General features: G+C 46.7%; 1 protein-coding gene across 1 annotated transcript; it reads left to right on the top strand.

Annotated features, from left to right (window-relative positions):
- Positions 1-365: 365 nt before the first annotated feature.
- Positions 366-3,898, top strand: LOC144805710 (uncharacterized). The gene is made up of 2 exons (XM_078672211.1): positions 366-1,518; positions 2,929-3,898. The coding sequence occupies exons 1-2, from the start codon at positions 905-907 to the stop codon at positions 3,896-3,898; spliced, it is 1,584 nt and encodes a 527-aa protein (XP_078528337.1). The 5' UTR covers positions 366-904.
- Positions 3,899-19,388: the final 15,490 nt, after the last annotated feature.

Here is a 19,388-nt window from a genome sequence, read left to right as displayed (position 1 = left end):
TATAACTAGTATATGAGTGCTATGCGAGCGCCCTTTTTTTGCTAAGTTACTCTATGAACACCTTTGCTGAAATAAATAAGATTGTGGCATGTTCAAAGGAATTTTTATGTAAATATCTCTGTATGATTAAATATGTCTTCATTATTTTCAACAATAGTAATAAATAAGATGCTTTTACAATCAATTTAAAATTGTATATGCACATTCCAGTATTTTCCATTTAAGTAATTTAAATCTCTTTACATCCGACAGAAAACAATCCTTGATTGCACAAAATGCTTAAGAATAATGAAGATAATGCTGTAATTCTGCAAAAGCAAAGTCTGAAACATTGAGTTCCAGTATTCAGGAAAACATAAGTGCCGGCAGGCTGCCGTACCTGAACATAAACTGACAGATTTTGGGAGTACCGTCAAGGACAATTCGGTGGTTCTACGAGTCTCAGCGGTGCACCTCCGTGCCTCAAGATGAAGAAATGACCTCTAGAAAATTAAGGCAACACTGATCAACCACTTCTTGTGTAAACATGTCCAATACCAGCTCTGATCATGAGGTGGTTACAGCAGTGCTCTGCTTCCTAAAGTGATATCAGACCACCATTCAGTGCTAGAAGTGTACTGTAAACTCTTTCGGGCTATTCCATAGCAACCAGCGAAAAGCACAGTTAACTAAAGTTAAAAGAATTGTGGGTTCTGCTATATAAAACACAGAGCACTGTCCCAGTGTGCACCGACCGGAAGGACGATGGATCTTTACTCGCAAGCTTGCAGAGTCATTATCCTTTCTAAAGACACAATCAACCACAAAGAAGCCTTGCACATGTTATGAGTGTGGCGAGTATTTGGTGACCTTTGCACTTTAAAGTTTATTCAGAAAGCAAACGAGCAAAATACCACACACATACATGGAGTGTGAAAATAACACAAGTGCTTTATCGGTCATGTTGGCCCTTCAGACAGCACAGTCAAGAGATGTAGAAAAATACATACCCGACTCAGGGACACTAACCAAGAAGGAAAAAACATACACTTGCAGTGAATGTGGAAGTAGTTTTATTTCCTCTTCAGGATTAATGCATCATCAACAAACACACACAGGAGAAACACCATACCATTGCAGTGAATGTGGAAGTAGCTTTAGTGAATCTTCAACATTAAGGATTCATCAGCGAACACACACAGGCGAAAAACCATTTAAGTGCAGTGAATGTGTGAAGAGATTTAGTCAATTAACAGACTTAAAGTACCATCAGAGAAATCACACAGGGGAAAAACCATACGAGTGCAGTGAATGTGTGAAGAGCTTTTGTCAATCATCACACCTAAAACAGCATCAGAAAACACACACCGGGGAAAAACCATACCATTGCAGTGAATGTGGAAGTAGCTTTAGTGAATCTTCAACATTAAGGATTCATCAGCGAACACACACTGGAGAAAAACCATTCAAGTGCAGTGAATGTGGAAGTAGTTTTAGGCCTATTTCTCTCCTCCCTGCTCTGGCAAAGGTGGCGGAAAGGCATGTGCACCGATCCATCTCAGATTTCATTGAGAACAACAACATGTTGCACAGTACTCAATCTGGGTTTCGTGCGAATTACAGCACAGAAACCGCTTTACTGGAAGTCACCACCGCCATTAGAGAGGTCTTAGACTCGGGAGGCAAGGCCATGTTGGTTATGCTAGACTTGTCGGCGGCGTTTGACACCGTTCCCCATGACACTCTCCTAATTCGACTCTGGGATTGTGGTCTTAGGGGGACGGTGTGGAACTGGCTTAGGTCATTTCTAGCCAACCGCCGGCAAACGATCTGGGCGCCACCTCACTCCGCAGCTATGTCAGTCCTGGAAGTGGGGGTCCCTCAGGGGTCTATTCTTAGCCCCCTGCTTTTTAACATCTTTATGGCCCCCCTTGCAGAGGTTGCGGAGTCGTTTGGCGCTCAGATCGTGTCTTACGCTGATGACACCCAGCTCTTGTTCACCCAGAACAAGAATGAGATGTTTGATGGGACACGTATCAGAGGCTGTTTAGAAGCAGTCTTTGATTGGTTCAAGAGACACGGCCTGAAATGCAACTCCGATAAATCGGAGCTGCTTTTTTTCGGGTGTGTCTCTGAACCAAATTGGAAAAGTTGGTGGCCCCAGGATCTTTTTCCTCCTACCAATGCTAGCACCAGGGTTAAAAATCTTGGTATCATTGTAGACAATGAGTTGACTTTTGGACCCCAAATAGCCAGTCTTGCAGGGAAATGTTTCGGTATCCTGAGGATGCTCAGGAAATTTCTCCCTTTGATTTCCGTGAATCATCGCAGGGTTATCGTTCAAGCATTGGTAGGGTCTCGCTTGGACTATGTAAATGCCCTTTATTTAGGTCTTCCTAAATATTTGGTAAGGAGACTTCAGGTTGTGCAAAATTCAGCTGCACGGGCCATTTATGGTCTTCCTAGACGAGCGAGTACTTCTAACCTGCTTAAGGAATTGCACTGGCTCCCTATAGCCAAAAGGGTGCTGTTCAAGAGCCTGACTCTAACCTATAAGGCTCTTCACGACCTGGGCCCCAGGTATATTAGTAAACGGCTTGCTCTGTACAAACCGAGCAGAGCTCTTCGCTCTGCCTCCCTGCTCAAAATGTGCGTTCCATCCATCAAACGCACTCGTCAAGGGGGGCGCTCGTTTCACTACCTGGCTCCATGTGCCTGGAATGAATTGCCTTTTGATCTTAGACAGGCCCCTAGTCTGATGTCTTTTAGAAAAGCATTAAAAACCTGTCTGTTTAGCTAGGAATTGTGAAGTCTTTTATTTCCAGTTATGTTTTCTTTCCAATAAAGGTCCTCTTCGCCAAAGCGCCGGGACACTCCTTTGTGAGTAGCCGTTGCGCTATAGAAGAACCCAATTAACATAACATAACATAACAGTTCGGCAACATTAAGGAATCATCAGCGAACACACACAGGGGAAAAACCATTTAAGTGCAGTGAATGTTTAAAGAGCTTTAGTCGATTATCAGGCTTAAAATACCATCAGCGAATTCACACAGGGGAAAAACCATACAAGTGCAGTGAATGTGTGAAGAGCTTTTGTCGATCATCACAACTAAAACTCCATCAGAGAACACACACTGGAGAAAAACCATATCATTGCAGTGAATGTCTCAAGAGCTTTAGTCAATTATCAGTCCTAAAAATTCATCAGAGAACACACACAGGGGAAAAACCATATCATTGCAGTGAATGTGGAAGTAGCTTTAGTGAATCTTCAACATTAAGGAAACATCAGCGAACACACACTGGAGAAAAACCATTCAAGTGCAGTGAATGTGGAAGTCGTTTTAGGAACTCTACAACATTAAGGAATCATCAGCGAACACACACAGGGGAAAAACCATTTAAGTGCAGTGAATGTGTGAAGAGCTTTAGTCTATTAGCAGGTTTAAAATACCATCAGAGTAATCACAGAGGGGAAAAACCATACAAGTGCAGTGAATGTGTGAAGAGCTATTGTCATTCATATAACCTAAAACAGCATCAGAAAACACACACCGGGGAAAAACCATACCACTGCAGTGAATGTGGCAGTAGCTTTAGTGAATCTTCAACATTAAGGAAACATCAGCGAACACACACTGGGGAAAAACCATACCATTGCAGTAAATGTGGAAGTAGTTTTACTGAATCATGTAACCTCAGACGTCATCAGCGAACACACACAGGGGAAAATCCATTCAAGTGCAGTAAATGTGGGAAGAGCTTTAGTCAATCTGCACACCTAAAACAACATCATCGAACACACACTGGCGAAAAACCATATCATTGCAGTGAATGTCTGAAGAGCTTTAGTCAATTATCACACCTAAAACAGCATCAGAACACACACTGGGGAAGCCCATTTAAAGTGCAATGAATGTGGGAAGAGCTTTATATATGTATCACACCTAAAATTCCATCAGAGAACACACTGAAGAAAAAACATATCATTGCAGTGAATGTCTGAAGAGCGTTAGTCAATTGTCAGTCCTACAAATTCATCAGAGAACACACACAGGGGAAAACCATATCATTGCAGTGAATGTGGAAGTAGTTTTAGGAATTCAGTATCATTAAGGGATCATCAGCGAACACACACACGGGGAAAAACCATAAGTGCAGCGATTGTGGGAAGAGCTTTATATATTTACCAAGCCTAAACCAGCATCAGAGAACACACACAGGAGGGAAACCATTTAAGTGCACTAAATGTATGAAGAGTTTTAGTGGATTAACAGACTTACAATACCATCAGAGAAATCACACAGGGGATAAACTATACCAGTGCAGTAAATGTGTGAAGAGATCTTGTCAATCATCACACCTAAAACAGCATCAGAAAACACTCTCCAGGGAAAAACCATACCATTGCAGTGAATGTGGAAGTAGCTTTAGTGAATCTTCGACATTAAGGATTCATCAGCGAACACACACTGGGGAAAAACCATACCATTCAGACCTTAAATACCATCAGAGAACACACACTGGGGAAAAGCCAGTCAAGTGCAGTAAATGTAAGAAGAGCTTTAGTCAATCTGCAAACCTAAAACAACATCATCGAACACACTGGCGAAAAACCATATAATTGCAGTGAATGTCTGAAGAGCTTTAGTCAATTATCACACCTAAAAAAACATCAGAGAACACACACAGGGGGAAAACCATATCATTGCAGTGACTGTCTGAAGAGTTTTAGTCAACTATCACACCTCAAAAAAATCAGAGAACACACACAGGGGAAAAAAACATATCATTGCAGTGAATGCGGAAGTAGTTTTAGTTTCTCTGCAGGATTAATGTATCATAAACAAACACGCTCAGGGGAAAAACCATATAATTGCAGTGAATGTCTGAAGAGCTTTTGTAAATTATCGTACCTAAAGCGGCATCAGAAAACACACACTGGGGAAACCCATTCCAGTGCAGTGATTGTGTGAAGAGATTTTGTCGCTTATCAGACCTACATAAACATCAGCGAACACAAACAGGGGAAAAGCCATTCCAGTGAAGTGAATGTGTGAAGAGCTTCAGTCAGTCTTCAAACCTACAAATACATCAGCGAGCACACACAGGAGAAAAGCCATTCCAGTGCGGTGAATGTGTGAAGAGCTTCAGTCAATCTTCAAACCTACAAAGACATCAGCGAGCACACCACCATCACTTAACCCACATAGAAATAAACGTAGAGCTGAGTGAATTTGGTAATAATTTAATTACATCATCAATAATACTCAGCCATCTGTAGGTGTGCACTGAAGCAAAAAAGTGCAGTTATTGTGAGATTAAGGAATTATAGAAACTGATAAAATTACAAGAATGCGGGACATTCAAATACCAGCTGATAAAAAGCAGGGGATAGAAGACTGAACTAGTAGGAAAGAAGAAAAATACATATATTTGAAAAATTATAAAAATGTCTATTCTCTGCTATTGTTTATTTCCCTACAGCTAGGAAAAACATGAAATATCAGGAAACCCATTGGGAGACTAGCACAAGGTGGACTAAAAATAAAGACACATTATTGGTTTTTATTCTGTGAGAGAGTTCTAACGAAAGAAATCCAAGCACACCAGACCATGCTGCTTGTAAAATCAACACCATGAACAATGCTTGGACTAACAAGGGTTTTTTCAGCTAATTTTGGAGATTAGTACTAAAACATATAAACCCAACTCACCCAAAACAATTTAACAAGCACAAAATGAAGATTCTTCAGAGCTGGCTGTGGTTTTGAACATTTTATGCATCATTAATGGTTCTGTGACAGTGGCCAGAGAACTGTGTAGAAAAGCAGAAGTGAAAGCAGGAAAATGTGAGCTGCAGCTCTCCGGGTTAACGCTTGCAGTGCTGACATTTACCTCTGAAGCAGGAGAATGTGAGCTGCTGCTCTCTGGGTTAACCCTCGCAGTGCATGACATTTACCTCTGAAGCAGGAGAATGTGAGCTGCAGCTCTCCGGGTTAACCCTCGCAGTGCTGACATTTACCTCTAAAGATCTGATGTAGAACAAATGATGATCATTTCCACCATCATTAAATCAAATCCGAGGAGACAGAGAAGTTGAAACATTTAAGGCCTGATTTAGATCTCGGTGGACGGGTTACTCCATCACAATTGTGACAGATATTCCATCCGCCAAAATATGAATTCCATTATGTCCAATTGGATTAATATTTCGGCGGATGTGATATTCATCACCTGTGTGATGGAGTAACCAGTCCGCCGAGATCTAAATCAGGCCCTTGGTTATAAACAGGTTTCTGAAAGCTAGAGCTGCAGCTGTGTGATACCCAGGCCGCGTACCTCACTTCAGAAGAGTGCAGGATCAATAATGAAGGTCACAAAGCTGCAGCTGTGTGATACCCAGGCAGCGTACCTCACTTCAGAAGAGTGCAGGATCAATAATGAAGGTCACAGAGCTGCAGCTGTGTGATATCCAGGCCGAGCACACTTCAGAAGAGAGCAGGATCAATAATGAAGGTCACGGAGCTGCAGCTGAGTGATAGCCAGGCCGAGCACACTTCAGAAGAGTGCAGGATCAATAATGAAGGTCACGGAGGTGCAGCTGTGTGATAACCAGGCCGCGTACCTCACTTCAGAAGAGTGCAGGATCAATAATAAAGGTCACGGAGCTGCAGCTGTGTGATAACCAGGCCGCGTACCTCACTTCAGAAGAGTGCAGGATCAATAATAAAGGTCACGAAGCTGCAGCTGTGTGATACCCAGGCCGCGTACCTCACTTCAGAAGAGTGCAGGATCAATAATGAAGGTCACGGAGCTGCAGCTGTGTGATAGCCAGGCTGTGTACCTCACTTCAGAAGAATTCACGATCAATAATGAAGGCCACGGAGCTGCAGCCGTGTGATTGCTAGGCCGAGCACAAGGTGTCTGTTCAGCAGATACAAATGAATAATGAAACTCTCCGACCCACATGCTGTGTGATAGCCAGGGTGAGCACACAGCTTCTCTTCAGGAGAGTGAAGAATCATTTATAAATGTCAATGAGCCGCATGTTGTGTGATAGTCAGGTTGAGCACAACAGTACGGGCTCATTAACAAAAGTCACAGAGCCTCACACTGTTTGATAGCCAGGCAAAATCACCATTTTACATTCTTGGATGACAATTTCTAGATGGCTAATGGAGCCAAATTTTGAAATGATTGTTCCACAAAAGAAATAAAAAAAAAAAGATTGATTGCACAAAATAATATATAGCTAGAACCAATCACGATGCTATAAAATGTACACAATAATTACTAGCTTTTACATGTTAAAAAGAAATACATGTTTTTTTATATGTAGTAGAATAAAAAATTATTTGGATTTTGGCATTTGACTGCTGATTGTAAAGAAATGAGATTGCTCCCCTAAACTCAAGATAATTTGTGCTGTCAGCGGGGAGTCTGATAGAGGTGGCAGTGGAAAGGGGTCCTGTCTCGACAGTGTGACTGCAGTCAGCAGGGAGTCTGGCAGAGGTGGCGTTAGAAGGGGGTCCTGTCTTGATAGTGTGACTGCTGTCAGCAGGGAGTCTGGCACAGGTGGCATTAAAAGTGGGTCCTGTCTCGATAGTGTGACTGCTGTCAGCAGGGAGTCTGACCGAGGTGGCAATAGAAGGGGGTCCTGTCTCGACAGTGTGACTGCTTTCAGCAGGTAGTCTGGCACAGGTGGAATTAGAAGGGGGTCCTGTCTTGACAGTGTGACTGCTGTCAGCAGGGAGTCTGGCAGAGGTGGCATTAGAAGGGGGTCCTGTCTCGACAGTGAGACTACTTTCAGCAGGGAGTCTGGCAGAGGTGGCATTAGAAGGAGGTCCTGGCTTGACAGTGTGACTGCTGCCACCAGGCAGTCTGGCATAGGTGGCATTAGAAGGGGGTCCTGTCTCGACAGTGTGACTGCTGTCAGCAGGAGAGTCTGGCAGAGGTGGCATTAGAAGGGGGTCCTGTCTTGACAGTGTGACTTTTGTCAGCAGAGAGTCTGGCAGAGATGGCGTTAGAAGGGGGTCCTGTCTCGACAGTGTGACTGCTGTCAGCAGGGAGTCTGGCACAGGTGGCATTAGAAGGGATCCTGTCTTGACAGTGTGACTGCTGTCAGCAGGGAGTCTGCCAGAGGTGGCATTAGAAGGGGGTCCTGTCTCAACAGTGTGACTGCTGTCAGCAGGGAGTCTGGCATATGTGGCATTAGAAGGGGTCCTGCCTCGACAGTGTGACTGCTGTCAGCAGGTAGTCTGGCAGAGGTGGCATTAGAAGGGGGTCCTGTCTCGACAGTGTGACTGCTGTCAGCAGGGAGTCTGGCAGAGGTGGGATTAGAGGGGGGGGTCCTATCTTGACAGTTTGACTGCTGTCAGCTGGTAGTCTGGCAGAGGTGGCATTAGAAGAGGGCCCTGTCTCGACAGTGTGACTGCTGTCAGCAGGTAGTCTGGCAGAGGTGGTATTAGAAGGGGGGCCTGTCTTGACAGTGTGACTGCTGTCAGCAGGGAGTCTGACAGAGGTGGCCTTAGAGGGGGGTCCTATCTTGACAGTGTGACTGCTGTCAGCAGGGAGTCTGGCACAGGTGGCATTAGAAGGGCGTCCTGTCTCGAAGGTGTGACTGCTGTCAGCAGGGAGTCTGGCAGAGGTGGCATTAGAAGGGGGTCCTGTCTCAACAGTGTGATTGCTCTCAGAATGGCTCTGCTTTCGGCGTTCACATGACTGACAATGTTTCTTTGAGATGGGACTAGCTTTCCTGTGTTGATGGAGAGAGAACTGCTACTTGTGATACGAAAACCTGAGCTTCACTTCTTTTAATTCAGTCATTTTTGTCCAACCAATGTATCATTTCTTAGGAAAGCTAAAAATATGTCTGTGGCTTTGCACTCCCCTTGTTAATAATCCATAAAAATGCAATAAAATGTTCAGTACTTGTATGTATTCTGCTACAAAATGGATGTAAACATAGATTTGTTGTATTCCAAAGAGACTTTTTTTTAAGGTTCTTATTTAGTGCAACTTTTTATACTGGGTGTAAGATTATGTTACATCTTTAACAACGGTATCTGTGATGGACGTGGAATAAAGGAGCCAAGTACAAGGAGTTTCTCAGAAAGCTGTGAGCACTTTGAAGAGTGAACAGTTATAAAGCTAAGGTTATTTAAGGGTTGGCTTTTTTGTCGACATGTTTATGCCACAATCATATCCAGAATGTCGGTCTTCCTATGCCTAGGACTAACCGAGTGTTTTAAGCTTTTTCATAGTATGGAAGGAAGGCTGTTCCTCAAAACCCCTGTAAGAACATATGGTGCTGGGGGGCATGGCCTGGCGTGAGGCAAGATGGCTGCCTAGTTGTGCTGCTCCGCCGGCCGCCTTGAATATCCTTCTGCAATCCTGAGCACCGTGGGCCCAACAACCCGACAACTCCGCAGAGATCGTTTCCTGACCCGGACGCTGCCAAAATCTGCTGCTGGCGCTGGGCGGGAGAGCGTCCACGAGTCTGGGGCGGACGTCTTCGCCGCTGCCCCGGAGAAAGCTGACTTGCGCGGCGGGCCGGTTCCCGGTGAGAGGGACCCGCTGCACCTCTAGCTGTGCTCCTGCTCGTGCTCACGATAGTGCCCTGCGGAGCGAGGAGCGACTGTGAGGGCTGCAGGACTGGAGCCGGGCTGGGGCTGCAAATGCAGCTGCTCCGCGACCTTAACCCCGCGGCGGCCGGAGTGAGCCCGGAGGCTGCTGCGGGAGGAGCGGGGCTTAGTATAAGCACAGCCGTCGGCCTGCTCCGCCGAGTGGGCCCGAGGCCTGAATGCTACAGTCGGCGGCACGGCCTGGCTGCCTCATCGCTTCCCTCATCTGGTGCGGGTTGTGTGCACCCGGCGGCCCTCTATCCCTGATCCTTTCATCAGCTGCAGAAGGAGCTCCGGACTGGGTGAGCTGCACTGGGCCGCTCCGGCCTTCACGTTTTTGGGCATAAAGGATGGGGGAGGAGAGGAGCTCGTTTTGAGATCTCACAGGTGCTACAGACATATCGGTTGATATGCAGCTCAAGGTGGACATTCAGAGCTGAGGTCTCGGACTCGCTGCCTTTCCACCTCGTCCTTTTGGCAGTCCTCCCTTGCACAGCGGCCATTTTAGCACTTGGAGGTTGCACGCTTGCACTCTGCCGCTAACGGGAGGCACATCCACCCCAACCACACTTGCCCAGAATATATTGGCGCCATTGCGCTCGCGGGTCGCTATTCGGGGCACAACATACCCCGGCACCACTCTGCTTCTGCAGGGAGTGGGAATATATAAATATCACGAGAGGGCTCCCTTCGAGCACTTGACCCGTGCAGTGGGGCGGAGGTGGGCACATAGTGGACCTTAGCTGATACCCCTGGTTGCGCACAACGTGAGATTATGGGTAAGTCGGAGAAGAATCAGCCGAAGCTCGCGTTCGAATTGCGGAAAGGTGGCAGGGCACAGCAGAACGCAGCTTCTGACTCTGAGCTAGAATCTGCTTCTCAGGCCCCATCCTCCTTGGAGAAGACACTCTCTGCCATACAGGCTAGCCTCCAATCTATCGATCGGAAGATAGAGGCCTTGAGCGGCCAAATGGATCACATGTCCACAAAGCTGGACAAACAGGCAGCGAGGCTTGGCGAAGCTGAACAAAGAATTTTGGACACTGAGGATGGTCTACAGCAAGTGGCGTTTAAAACCAACAATATCATACAGTTAATGGCGGTCATACAGGCTAAGAACGATGACATTGAAGCACGCTCGAGGCGCAATAATGTGCGCATTTTGGGCCTGCCGGAATCTACGAATGTGGGTCGTCTCGAGGACTTTGTGGAGTCACTACTTAAAGTAATCTGTGGGCCTGAATGCTTCTCCCCCATGTTTGCCATGGAACGTGAGCACAGGTCCCTGGCACCACGCCCAAAGCCGGGGGCTCCACCCCGGCCCATCATCGCGAGGCTGTTGAACTTCAGGGACCGAGACACTGTCTTGCGAATCACCCGCCAGAAGGGTGCCATCAATCATCAGGGCAACACACTGTCCTTCTTTCCAGATTTTACGGCCACAGTGCAGGCGGCCAGGAAAGAATTCCAGGGAGTCAAACAACTTCTCATGAAGGAACAGGTTCCGTACGCCATGTTGTATCCTGCTCGGTTGCGCATAGCGGTGGACCGGGACGTCAAGATTTTCACGAATCCTAAGCTCGCCATGGATCACGCCAAGCAACTTTGCAGAAAGAAGCGGGCATCAGAGCGCACATCAGATGTGGACAAATAACAAAGGCGATGCCTGGTTTTGCCATATGATTGTAATTCTTTTGATTGCCATGCCTACTGTGTTTGTCCTGTTGGCCTGGGGGACGGGTTTGTTTCAGGTTGTTGTTCTGCTTGCTTGTGGCAACCTGATGCAGTGACATTGTCATTGTTGCCTGTAGTATGGACACATACTGTTGGGCCTGGAGATGCCATAGATCCATTCTTTTCAGCCCACAATGCTTAGTGTTCAGTCAAAAATACATGGGGGCCATGTGGCCTTGCCTCCTGGTGCCCTACGAGAAACATTGTAGACTGAGCTTATAATGACTAGGGATAGAGCCCAGTTACTATTTGATGCATAAGCTTTAAAGATATTTGTCTTTTGTACTTTGATTGTAATGCTATGTTGGGTGGGTATGCACCTAAGGCGGCCCCTCCCTCTGCCATGCCATAGGGAATGTAGAGCGCCTCTGCGTCCCCCAATTGGGTGTTCCCCACTATCATTACTTTGTGTTTTAATCCTGGGATGTTGCAGGGTTCGGGCTTTGGCGAGATTGGGTTGCTGAAGTGGGTGGGGGGGGTGTCGGGTGGGGTACAGAGTACGTCAGGAGATGTAGCAGCTTGAGACATGCGCATTGGTATATGATGATGCGCTTTAGAGGGTGTTGCAGATTGCATGATCATTCTATACTTGTCTACTCTAGTTTGGATAATGGGTGAAGAATATCAGTGCATGATATCGAATGTCCGTGGCCTCAACACGCCGAAAAAGATTAGACAAGTGTTGTCGTATCTGGATAGACAGAGGATACAGATCGCATTACTTCAGGAGACTCACTTAACTAAATACACTGACTCCAAGGTTGCAAGCAGGTGGTCGGGGTTCAGATTGGCCTCTTCCTACTCGTCCTACGCACGTGGTGTGCTCATCCTGGTTCAGAAGGGTGTTAACTTCCGCCCCACGCGTATGCATACAGATGCTGAGGGGCGATGTGCGATGGTGCAGCGCAGACTGGGGATGACGGACCTCACCATTATTAATATGTACAGTCCGGTAGTGGATGATCCTACTCCCTTTATTCAGATGCTTACTGTTCTGGTCTCCTGGCCTGAGACAGCGGTGGTCTGGGGAGGGGACCTAAACACACACCTCAACCCATTGGTAGACAAGTCGAACCCGGCAGGGGCCTGCACACTTAAGGTCGCCCAATGTATACGTGACGCCATGTCAGAAATGGGGCTGGTTGATGTCTGGAGACTGCGAAATGAGTATGCTTTGGAGGGTACGCATATCACACCTGCCCACAATAGTTGGTCCAGATTGGACTATTGGCTACTAGATGAAGGTGCACACAACTGGGTCACGCACATACATATACTGCCCCGCACGCTGTCGGATCACAACCCTGTAATGGTACGGCTGCGCATTCCCACTAACCCCCCCGTCTGTTCACGTGGCGCTTCCGGGCAGAGGCACTTCTGGATCCCATCTTTGCAGACACAATTAGGACTGCCATTGTGTGTTATTTTGCTGAGAACACTGGGTCAGTTGATAGTCATCACTATGGGATGCATTTAAAGTGCCAATCAGGGGGGTCTGCATGGGCACCTCAGCGGGCATACTGAAGGACATAAGGGGGCAAATTGACAAAAAGGAAGCAGAACTAGGGAAGCTTGAAAAAGTGTATTGTGCAGCGCCATCTAACACGCTTCTGGCCAGCATCAGGGAAGGGCTCAAGGAATACGATGAATTAGCAGAGACGGAGGCATGCTACAGGGGTGGGAGGCATGTGGCTAGGGCATATGGGGAGGATTGCAGACCAGGGAAAGTCCATGCTACCAAGCTGCTGTTTCGGGAGCGACACCAGCATGTAGAAAAAATTGTAGATAGCGGCGGCACGGAACACTTCTCTCCACAGGCAATGACTGAGTAGTTCAGGAAATACTATGAGGCATTATACACCACGCGTGGTGGCACAGAGGAAGATGTCATGACGGAGTATCTGTCGGACATTGCTTGTGCGTGGCTGTCAGATGTACACAGAAAGTACCTGTCCCTTCCCATTGATGAAACCGATGTTAAAGATGCCATTCTTTCTCTCCCAAACAGTAAGGCCCCTGGACCGGATGGTCTAACAGCAGAATTTTACAAGGCATACGTGGACATTCTGGTGCCCCATCTTCTAGAAATGAATGCTGAAGCACACAACACTGGGTGCTTCCCCCCCCCTCCTTGAGGCAGGCTCATATCGTCACACTCCTCAAAAAGGACAAACCTCCCGCCTCAGTCGACTCGTATCGCCCCCTCTCGCTAATTAATATAGATGCAAAAATACTGGCGAAAATATTAGCTACCAAAATACAGCCTCTGATGCCCGTCCTTGTGCTCCCGGATCAGTCCGGTTTTATACCAGATAGATCTACCTCCCACAATCTGCACACCATCTTCTCCATGTTCCATGTCCTCAATCCTGACTTGCCGGCCACCGCTGTCCTCTTGGACGCGGCCAAGTCTTTCGACTCCATAGAGTGGGGATATATGTTCCACGTACTCCGAAGGATGGGGTTTCCCAGTGTCATCCTGCAGTGGATTAAGATTTTATATACGGACACAACTGCTAGGGTGCGTGTCGGCGGCCACACCTCTGAGCCACTACAGATCCAAAGGGGCACTCGGCAGGGCTGTCCCCTCTCCCCCCTTCTCTTTGCTCTCGTCCTCGAACCGTTAGCATGTAAAATCTGCCAGACCCATAGAGCAGCAGCACTTAATTTGAAACATCGGCTGGTTGGCATATCGATGTACGCCGACGACATGGTCCTGTTTGTAAGAGAACCCCAACAATACTTGTCCCCTGTCCTTTGTGAATATATAAAGTTTGGCCTATTCTCCAGCCTCACGATTAACTGGGATAAGTCGGTTATCATACCGCTTACGGTGGTCACGTCCCGTCCATCCTTGGAGTAACCGCTAGAGTGGACGACTGAGCCGGTCAAGTATTTGGGGGTGTGGGTACTCCAGGACCCTGAGATTGTGGTCAGGGAAAACTACGGCCGCGCACACGATACTTTGGAACAACAAGTGGATAGGTGGACACGCCTGCCCCTCTCCCTGACTGATCGCGTCACCGTGATCAAGATGGTGGTGCTCCCCCGCTTCCTCTATTTGTTTGCCAATATACCCATCAAACTGACTCAACAATACTTCAAAACACTGAGATCGTTGCTGTTGCGTCTGGTCTGGGGCTCGGGACAACCGAGGGTTAGCTGGCTAACAATGACTCTGCCATATGATAAGGGTGATTTCGCGGCACCAGATTTCTATGTATACTACCTCTGTGCCCAAGAGCAGTATGCGTATTACAGGGTCAGACTGCACGCCTTTACACCTCATGTAGCAGTGGAAGACGAGAGATGCCTATCCCCCCCCCCTAGGGAGCGTACTAACATATGCAAACAGGCACACTCCCAAAGCAGAAATTAACACGATCGACACCACAATAGCAGCGTGGCAGGCGATTGGCCCAATGGCTTCTCATGCAGCATTGTCAGTTACGCAGGAGGCGGGTCCTTTACGGTCCCTCTGGGAAGTAGGCATCACTCATATGGGGGATCTATATCCGGAAGGCCACTACATGGCTGATAGCGACTTATATTACATACAGAACCCATCTCCTCTCTTTCAATTCACTTGTTTCCGCCTTAAGCGGGCCATACGAGACCACTACCCTGATTTCCCTGTGGAGCCACTGGCACTAAAGGCCCTGCAGCTGATCCTAGTACTACCTACGAGAAAGAAATTAGTAACTAAACTCTACAGGGCGGTGCAGGAGGAGACATGCAGGGGGGCGGACTAAAGCGTACACAAATGGAATACGGTCCTGGATTCTCATATCTCTGGGAAGGAGTGGGAGAAAATATGCCAACTGAAGGGCCGACTTACCCCCAACGGTAACTTGCGGATCATCCACTTTAAATTTATACACCAGACATACCACGCTCCCGCAAAGTTATATAAAATCGGCCTCAGGGACACAGATGGCTGCAAGCGCTGTAAACTTCCTGGTGCAGATTTCATGCATTTGGCCTAGAGTTGCAATCTGGTCAATCAATACTGGCAGGACGTTCTGAGTCATTTGCGCACCATGATGGGTCTGCGGTTACCTTGCACACCCCTGCTCTGTCTGTTGCACTACATTCCTCACATCAGGGGGGTTTGTAGGCAGATTTGTCAGAATTGCTCTATTGTTGGCCAAACGCCATGTCCTTTTCACGTGGGACAGAGGGGCTCCACCGAAAATAGACTGCTGGGTGAAATACTTAGCTTACTGTAAAGAAACCTTGGCAATGTATGCTGAAGAATTGCCTGTAATGTCTAGACCCAGGGACATTTGGGGTCCACTCGTGCGATTTCTTGCTCTCCCACCACCTGAAAGTGATCTTGAACATTCTTCTGTGAGTGAGTAACTCGTATCTGCTAATGTATGGTCGTGCCTGACGCGACACCTCTGTCAAATTATTAGATAAAATGTGTGGTATAGCCTGTTCATTATACATGTATGTGTTGTAATTCCTGCTGAAGTCTCTGGTACTCTGGGTGTACTGCTGTTGTTCACAGTATTGCTGTGTTATGTTCTTTACAATAAAAAGAATTTAAAAAAAAAAGAGAGAACATACAGTGCTAAAATTCGAGCAAAATCAATCTATGGAGCCCTCCGCTGGAGTTACTGAGCAGCACCTGCTTGAGCTGTTGTCGTAAGTAACTTGTAAAAGAAAATTCTGTTGGTTCCTCTGGGGAATAATAATTCCATAGTCCTATGGAAGCTTAACTTTAAATGTATAATTGACTGGAATGGAACTTAAATCCCTCGTGGACTGAGCCAAGATAGGGATACGCAATTAGTCTGTGCTGACAATTGTCTTTGTTACCTGATGACCTCGAGTGTGGATGATTGGCACAAGGATCACTGTCATTACACAGTTTATCCAGCTCAAATCTGTGTATGGAATTGTGTTAAAATGTCCTCATTTTGGGCACATATTCACTCCAGTACTTCTAAAGCCAGGACACCATATCTAAAAATTCATACAATTGAATATAATTACTAGAGTGAGGCTGAGTCATTTGGAAATTTTAGAGAACCAAAGCATTTTACACAGAGAATTGTGATATGAAAATGATTGTATTTGGTTCTTTTGATTGTGTAAACCTTTTTCTGCCCATGGTTCTCTTTAAAACAGGTGCTAGCTGATATACCTATAAAGCTAACACACTAGGTCAATGTCCGGTAGACTAGGACGAGGTCACTTTCAGAACTTGGAAATGAAACCTTTAGTTACAGTAAAATGCCTGAAAGAGAATAGCACATCCACAGAGCCAGACTTCCGTCCACCACGGCACTTTTGGTATGGAAGGCTTTGTGAACCAGTGATATTCAAGTAAAGAAAGATGACTCCCTATCCACTTGGCTACCTGTCCTGTATGACATGGTGGGTGTTCACCGAGAACTGGTTTCTCAAACTAGGCGGAGGGCACTGGGATGCTCGAACTAATTTAAAAGGTAGTTTAGTATATTTATTTATTTATTTATTTAGGAAGCTTATAAAGCGCGCGGCTACCTCCAGCGGGGGTGTCCCGGCGCTAAGATTACAGGTCAAATCGCAAGAGAGGTTACCAGGTTCAGAGCCATCCAAAAGACCAGCAGGGAAGCTTTAATTAAGTTAACGTTTAGGAAACAGCAAGGTTTTTAGTTTGCGTCGAAAGACTTGTTCTGATTCGATGAACCTGAGGTCCAGAGGAAGACTGTTCCAGAGCCTGGCTGCAATAACGGTGAAAGTTCTACCACCACTGCGGGCCAGCCTGAATCGGGGGACATTCAATAATCGGAGGCTATTGGATCTCAAATGCCTCACTGAAGAAGATATCTTGAGTCTTTTGCTCAGGTAGGCCGGGCAAGTGCCATGGATTGCCCGAAAGGCAAGGATCAGAATCTTAAAATCAATCCGTCTAGCTATAGGCAGCCAGTGTAGCTCATCTCGGTAACTTCTGACTGAGTTGCGAGCGGGGATGTTACCAATAAGCCTTGCTGCTGCGTTCTGAACGATTTGCAATCTTTCTATAAGATATAGAGGGGCACCTGCATATAGGCTATTGGCGTAGTCGAGATGTGCCATAATGAGTGATTGAACAATCGTTTTGCGGGAGGACTGAGGAAGATAGGGAAAGATCTTCCTTATCATGCGAAGTTTATTGAAACAGGCCGTTGATACTTTGTTAACCTGGGCTTTGCAGGAAAGGGTACTGTCGAATAAAAAGCCAAGATTACGGGCAGACTGCACAGGTATAGGAGGGGGGTTCAGGACAGTGGGCCACCATAAGTTAGCAGGTGGAGTAGACTTCTGGCTAAAAAAAAGGACCTCAGTCTTGTCCGTATTTAGAGCCAAATGATTGGTAGCCATCCAGGTGCAAATGTTGCCCAGGCAGTTTCTGAAGTTGGAAAAGAGGGAGTCAGAGTGGTCTCTGAATGAAAAAACAAGCTGAGTATCATCAGCATAGGAGACCACTCTGACCCCCCAGGACTCAACTACCCTAGCAAGCGGGGCCAAATAAACATTAAATAATAAGGGGCTCAAGGCGGAGCCTTGAGGCACTCCACACGTGAGGGGTTTATCTTCTGATTCAAAAGGATGCATCAGTACCCTTTGGGTTCTACCGGATAAAAAGGATTTAATCCAGGCTAAGACTGTGCCTCCAAACCCCAGTTGGTGTAGTCGGGCAGTGAGTATGTCGTGTGAGACAGTATCAAATGCAGCGGACAGGTCGAGGAGAACCAACATGGCCTCCTCACCCCTGTCCACTGATTCCCTAATAGTCTCAGATACCTCTAGCAGCGCGGTCTCGGTGCTGTAGCCAGTTCTAAAACCGGACTGAGTATCGTGCAACAACTGGTTAGTTTCTAAATATTGAGCCAGCTGTTCCTGAACCACCTTCTCCAACATTTTAGCAGGTTTGGGCAGGAGCGAAATCGGCCGGTAGTTGCTGAGTTGAACAGGATCAGCGCCCGGCTTCTTCAGGATGGGAAGTAGCCTGGCATGTTTCCAGACCTCAGGAAAGTGGCCGCAGGCCAGGGAGAAATTCCAGATGGAAAGGAGAGGGTTGATTAAAACAGGGGCGAGGGTGCTCATAATTTTGGCAGGGACTGGGTCTAATGGCGATCCCGACTTGACTTTATGAAAAAGAGGCAGAGCTGTTTCGGGAGTGAGTAAATTGAAAGAGGTAAAGGAACAGTGTGAAGGATGGGAAGCAATGGTCTGAGGACTAAGTGCAGAGGTATCAAAGGAGGAGGAGAGTTTGATTATTTTATCCTGAAAAAAAATCTGAGAGGCCGTTGCAAAGGGCTTGGGTGGGAACACATTGAGTTTTTAAAGCAGGGGGATTTATAAAATCCTTCACAATGGTGAAAAGGGTTTTGGAAGAATTTTGCGCCTGATGAATAAGTTTTGAAAAATGGGCTCTCATCGAGGAGCGTTTGAGTTTTTTAAACTTATTTAGGGCATTTTTGTACGTGGATTTGGCAGTAGGATCGTAGGTCTGGCGCCATATGCGTTCCAGCTGCTTACATCTGCTCTTTTCCTCGCGTAAAGCAGGGGAGAACCAGGGGGAAGAAGGACGGGATCTGGCGGATGCCAGAGGGGTTAGCGGGGCAATATGATCCAAGGCAGAGATAAGGGCAGAGTTATATCTCTCTGTTTCCCTATCAAGATCTCCCGACTGCTTGAATTGAAACTGAAAGCAGGAGTCGATAGACTCACAGGTAACTTTGGTCCATTTGCGACCGCTAGCTCTGTTGAGAGAAGCAGGAGGGGGAGGAGCAGGGCAGGTAATATCAAAAGGAAGAAGATAATGGTCTGACCAAGTGAGGGGGAGGGGGGAGAAAGAGGAAATACCAGGATGATTAGTGAAAATAAGGTCAAGTGTGTGGCCTGCTTTATGAGTAGGGCCATTAACTAATTGGGACAACGTAAGGCCTTGTAGAGTTTCCAGGAATGAAGAAGCTTGTGCACAAGAAGGGTTATCAATGTGAAGATTGAAGTCTCCTAACACTGTGAAGTGGGAATGTTTAAGTGAAAAGTCTGCGATTGAGTGCATCA

Source organism: Lissotriton helveticus (assembly GCF_964261635.1).
Source record: "Lissotriton helveticus chromosome 1_1 unlocalized genomic scaffold, aLisHel1.1 SUPER_1_unloc_2, whole genome shotgun sequence".
Classification (NCBI taxonomy): Eukaryota; Metazoa; Chordata; class Amphibia; order Caudata; family Salamandridae; genus Lissotriton; species Lissotriton helveticus.
Note: the sequence above shows the minus strand (reverse complement) of the source record. Positions and strands in the feature narration are given on the sequence as shown.

Bases quoted from the DNA above. Each gene is read 5' to 3' on its own strand.
- LOC144805710 (XM_078672211.1), top strand. From the start codon at position 905: ATGGAGTGTGAAAATAACACAAGTGCTTTATCGGTCATGTTGGCCCTT. The intron at 1,519-2,928 runs GCATGTGCACCG...GGCAACATTAAG, and splicing joins CTGGCAAAGGTGGCGGAAAG to GAATCATCAGCGAACACACA.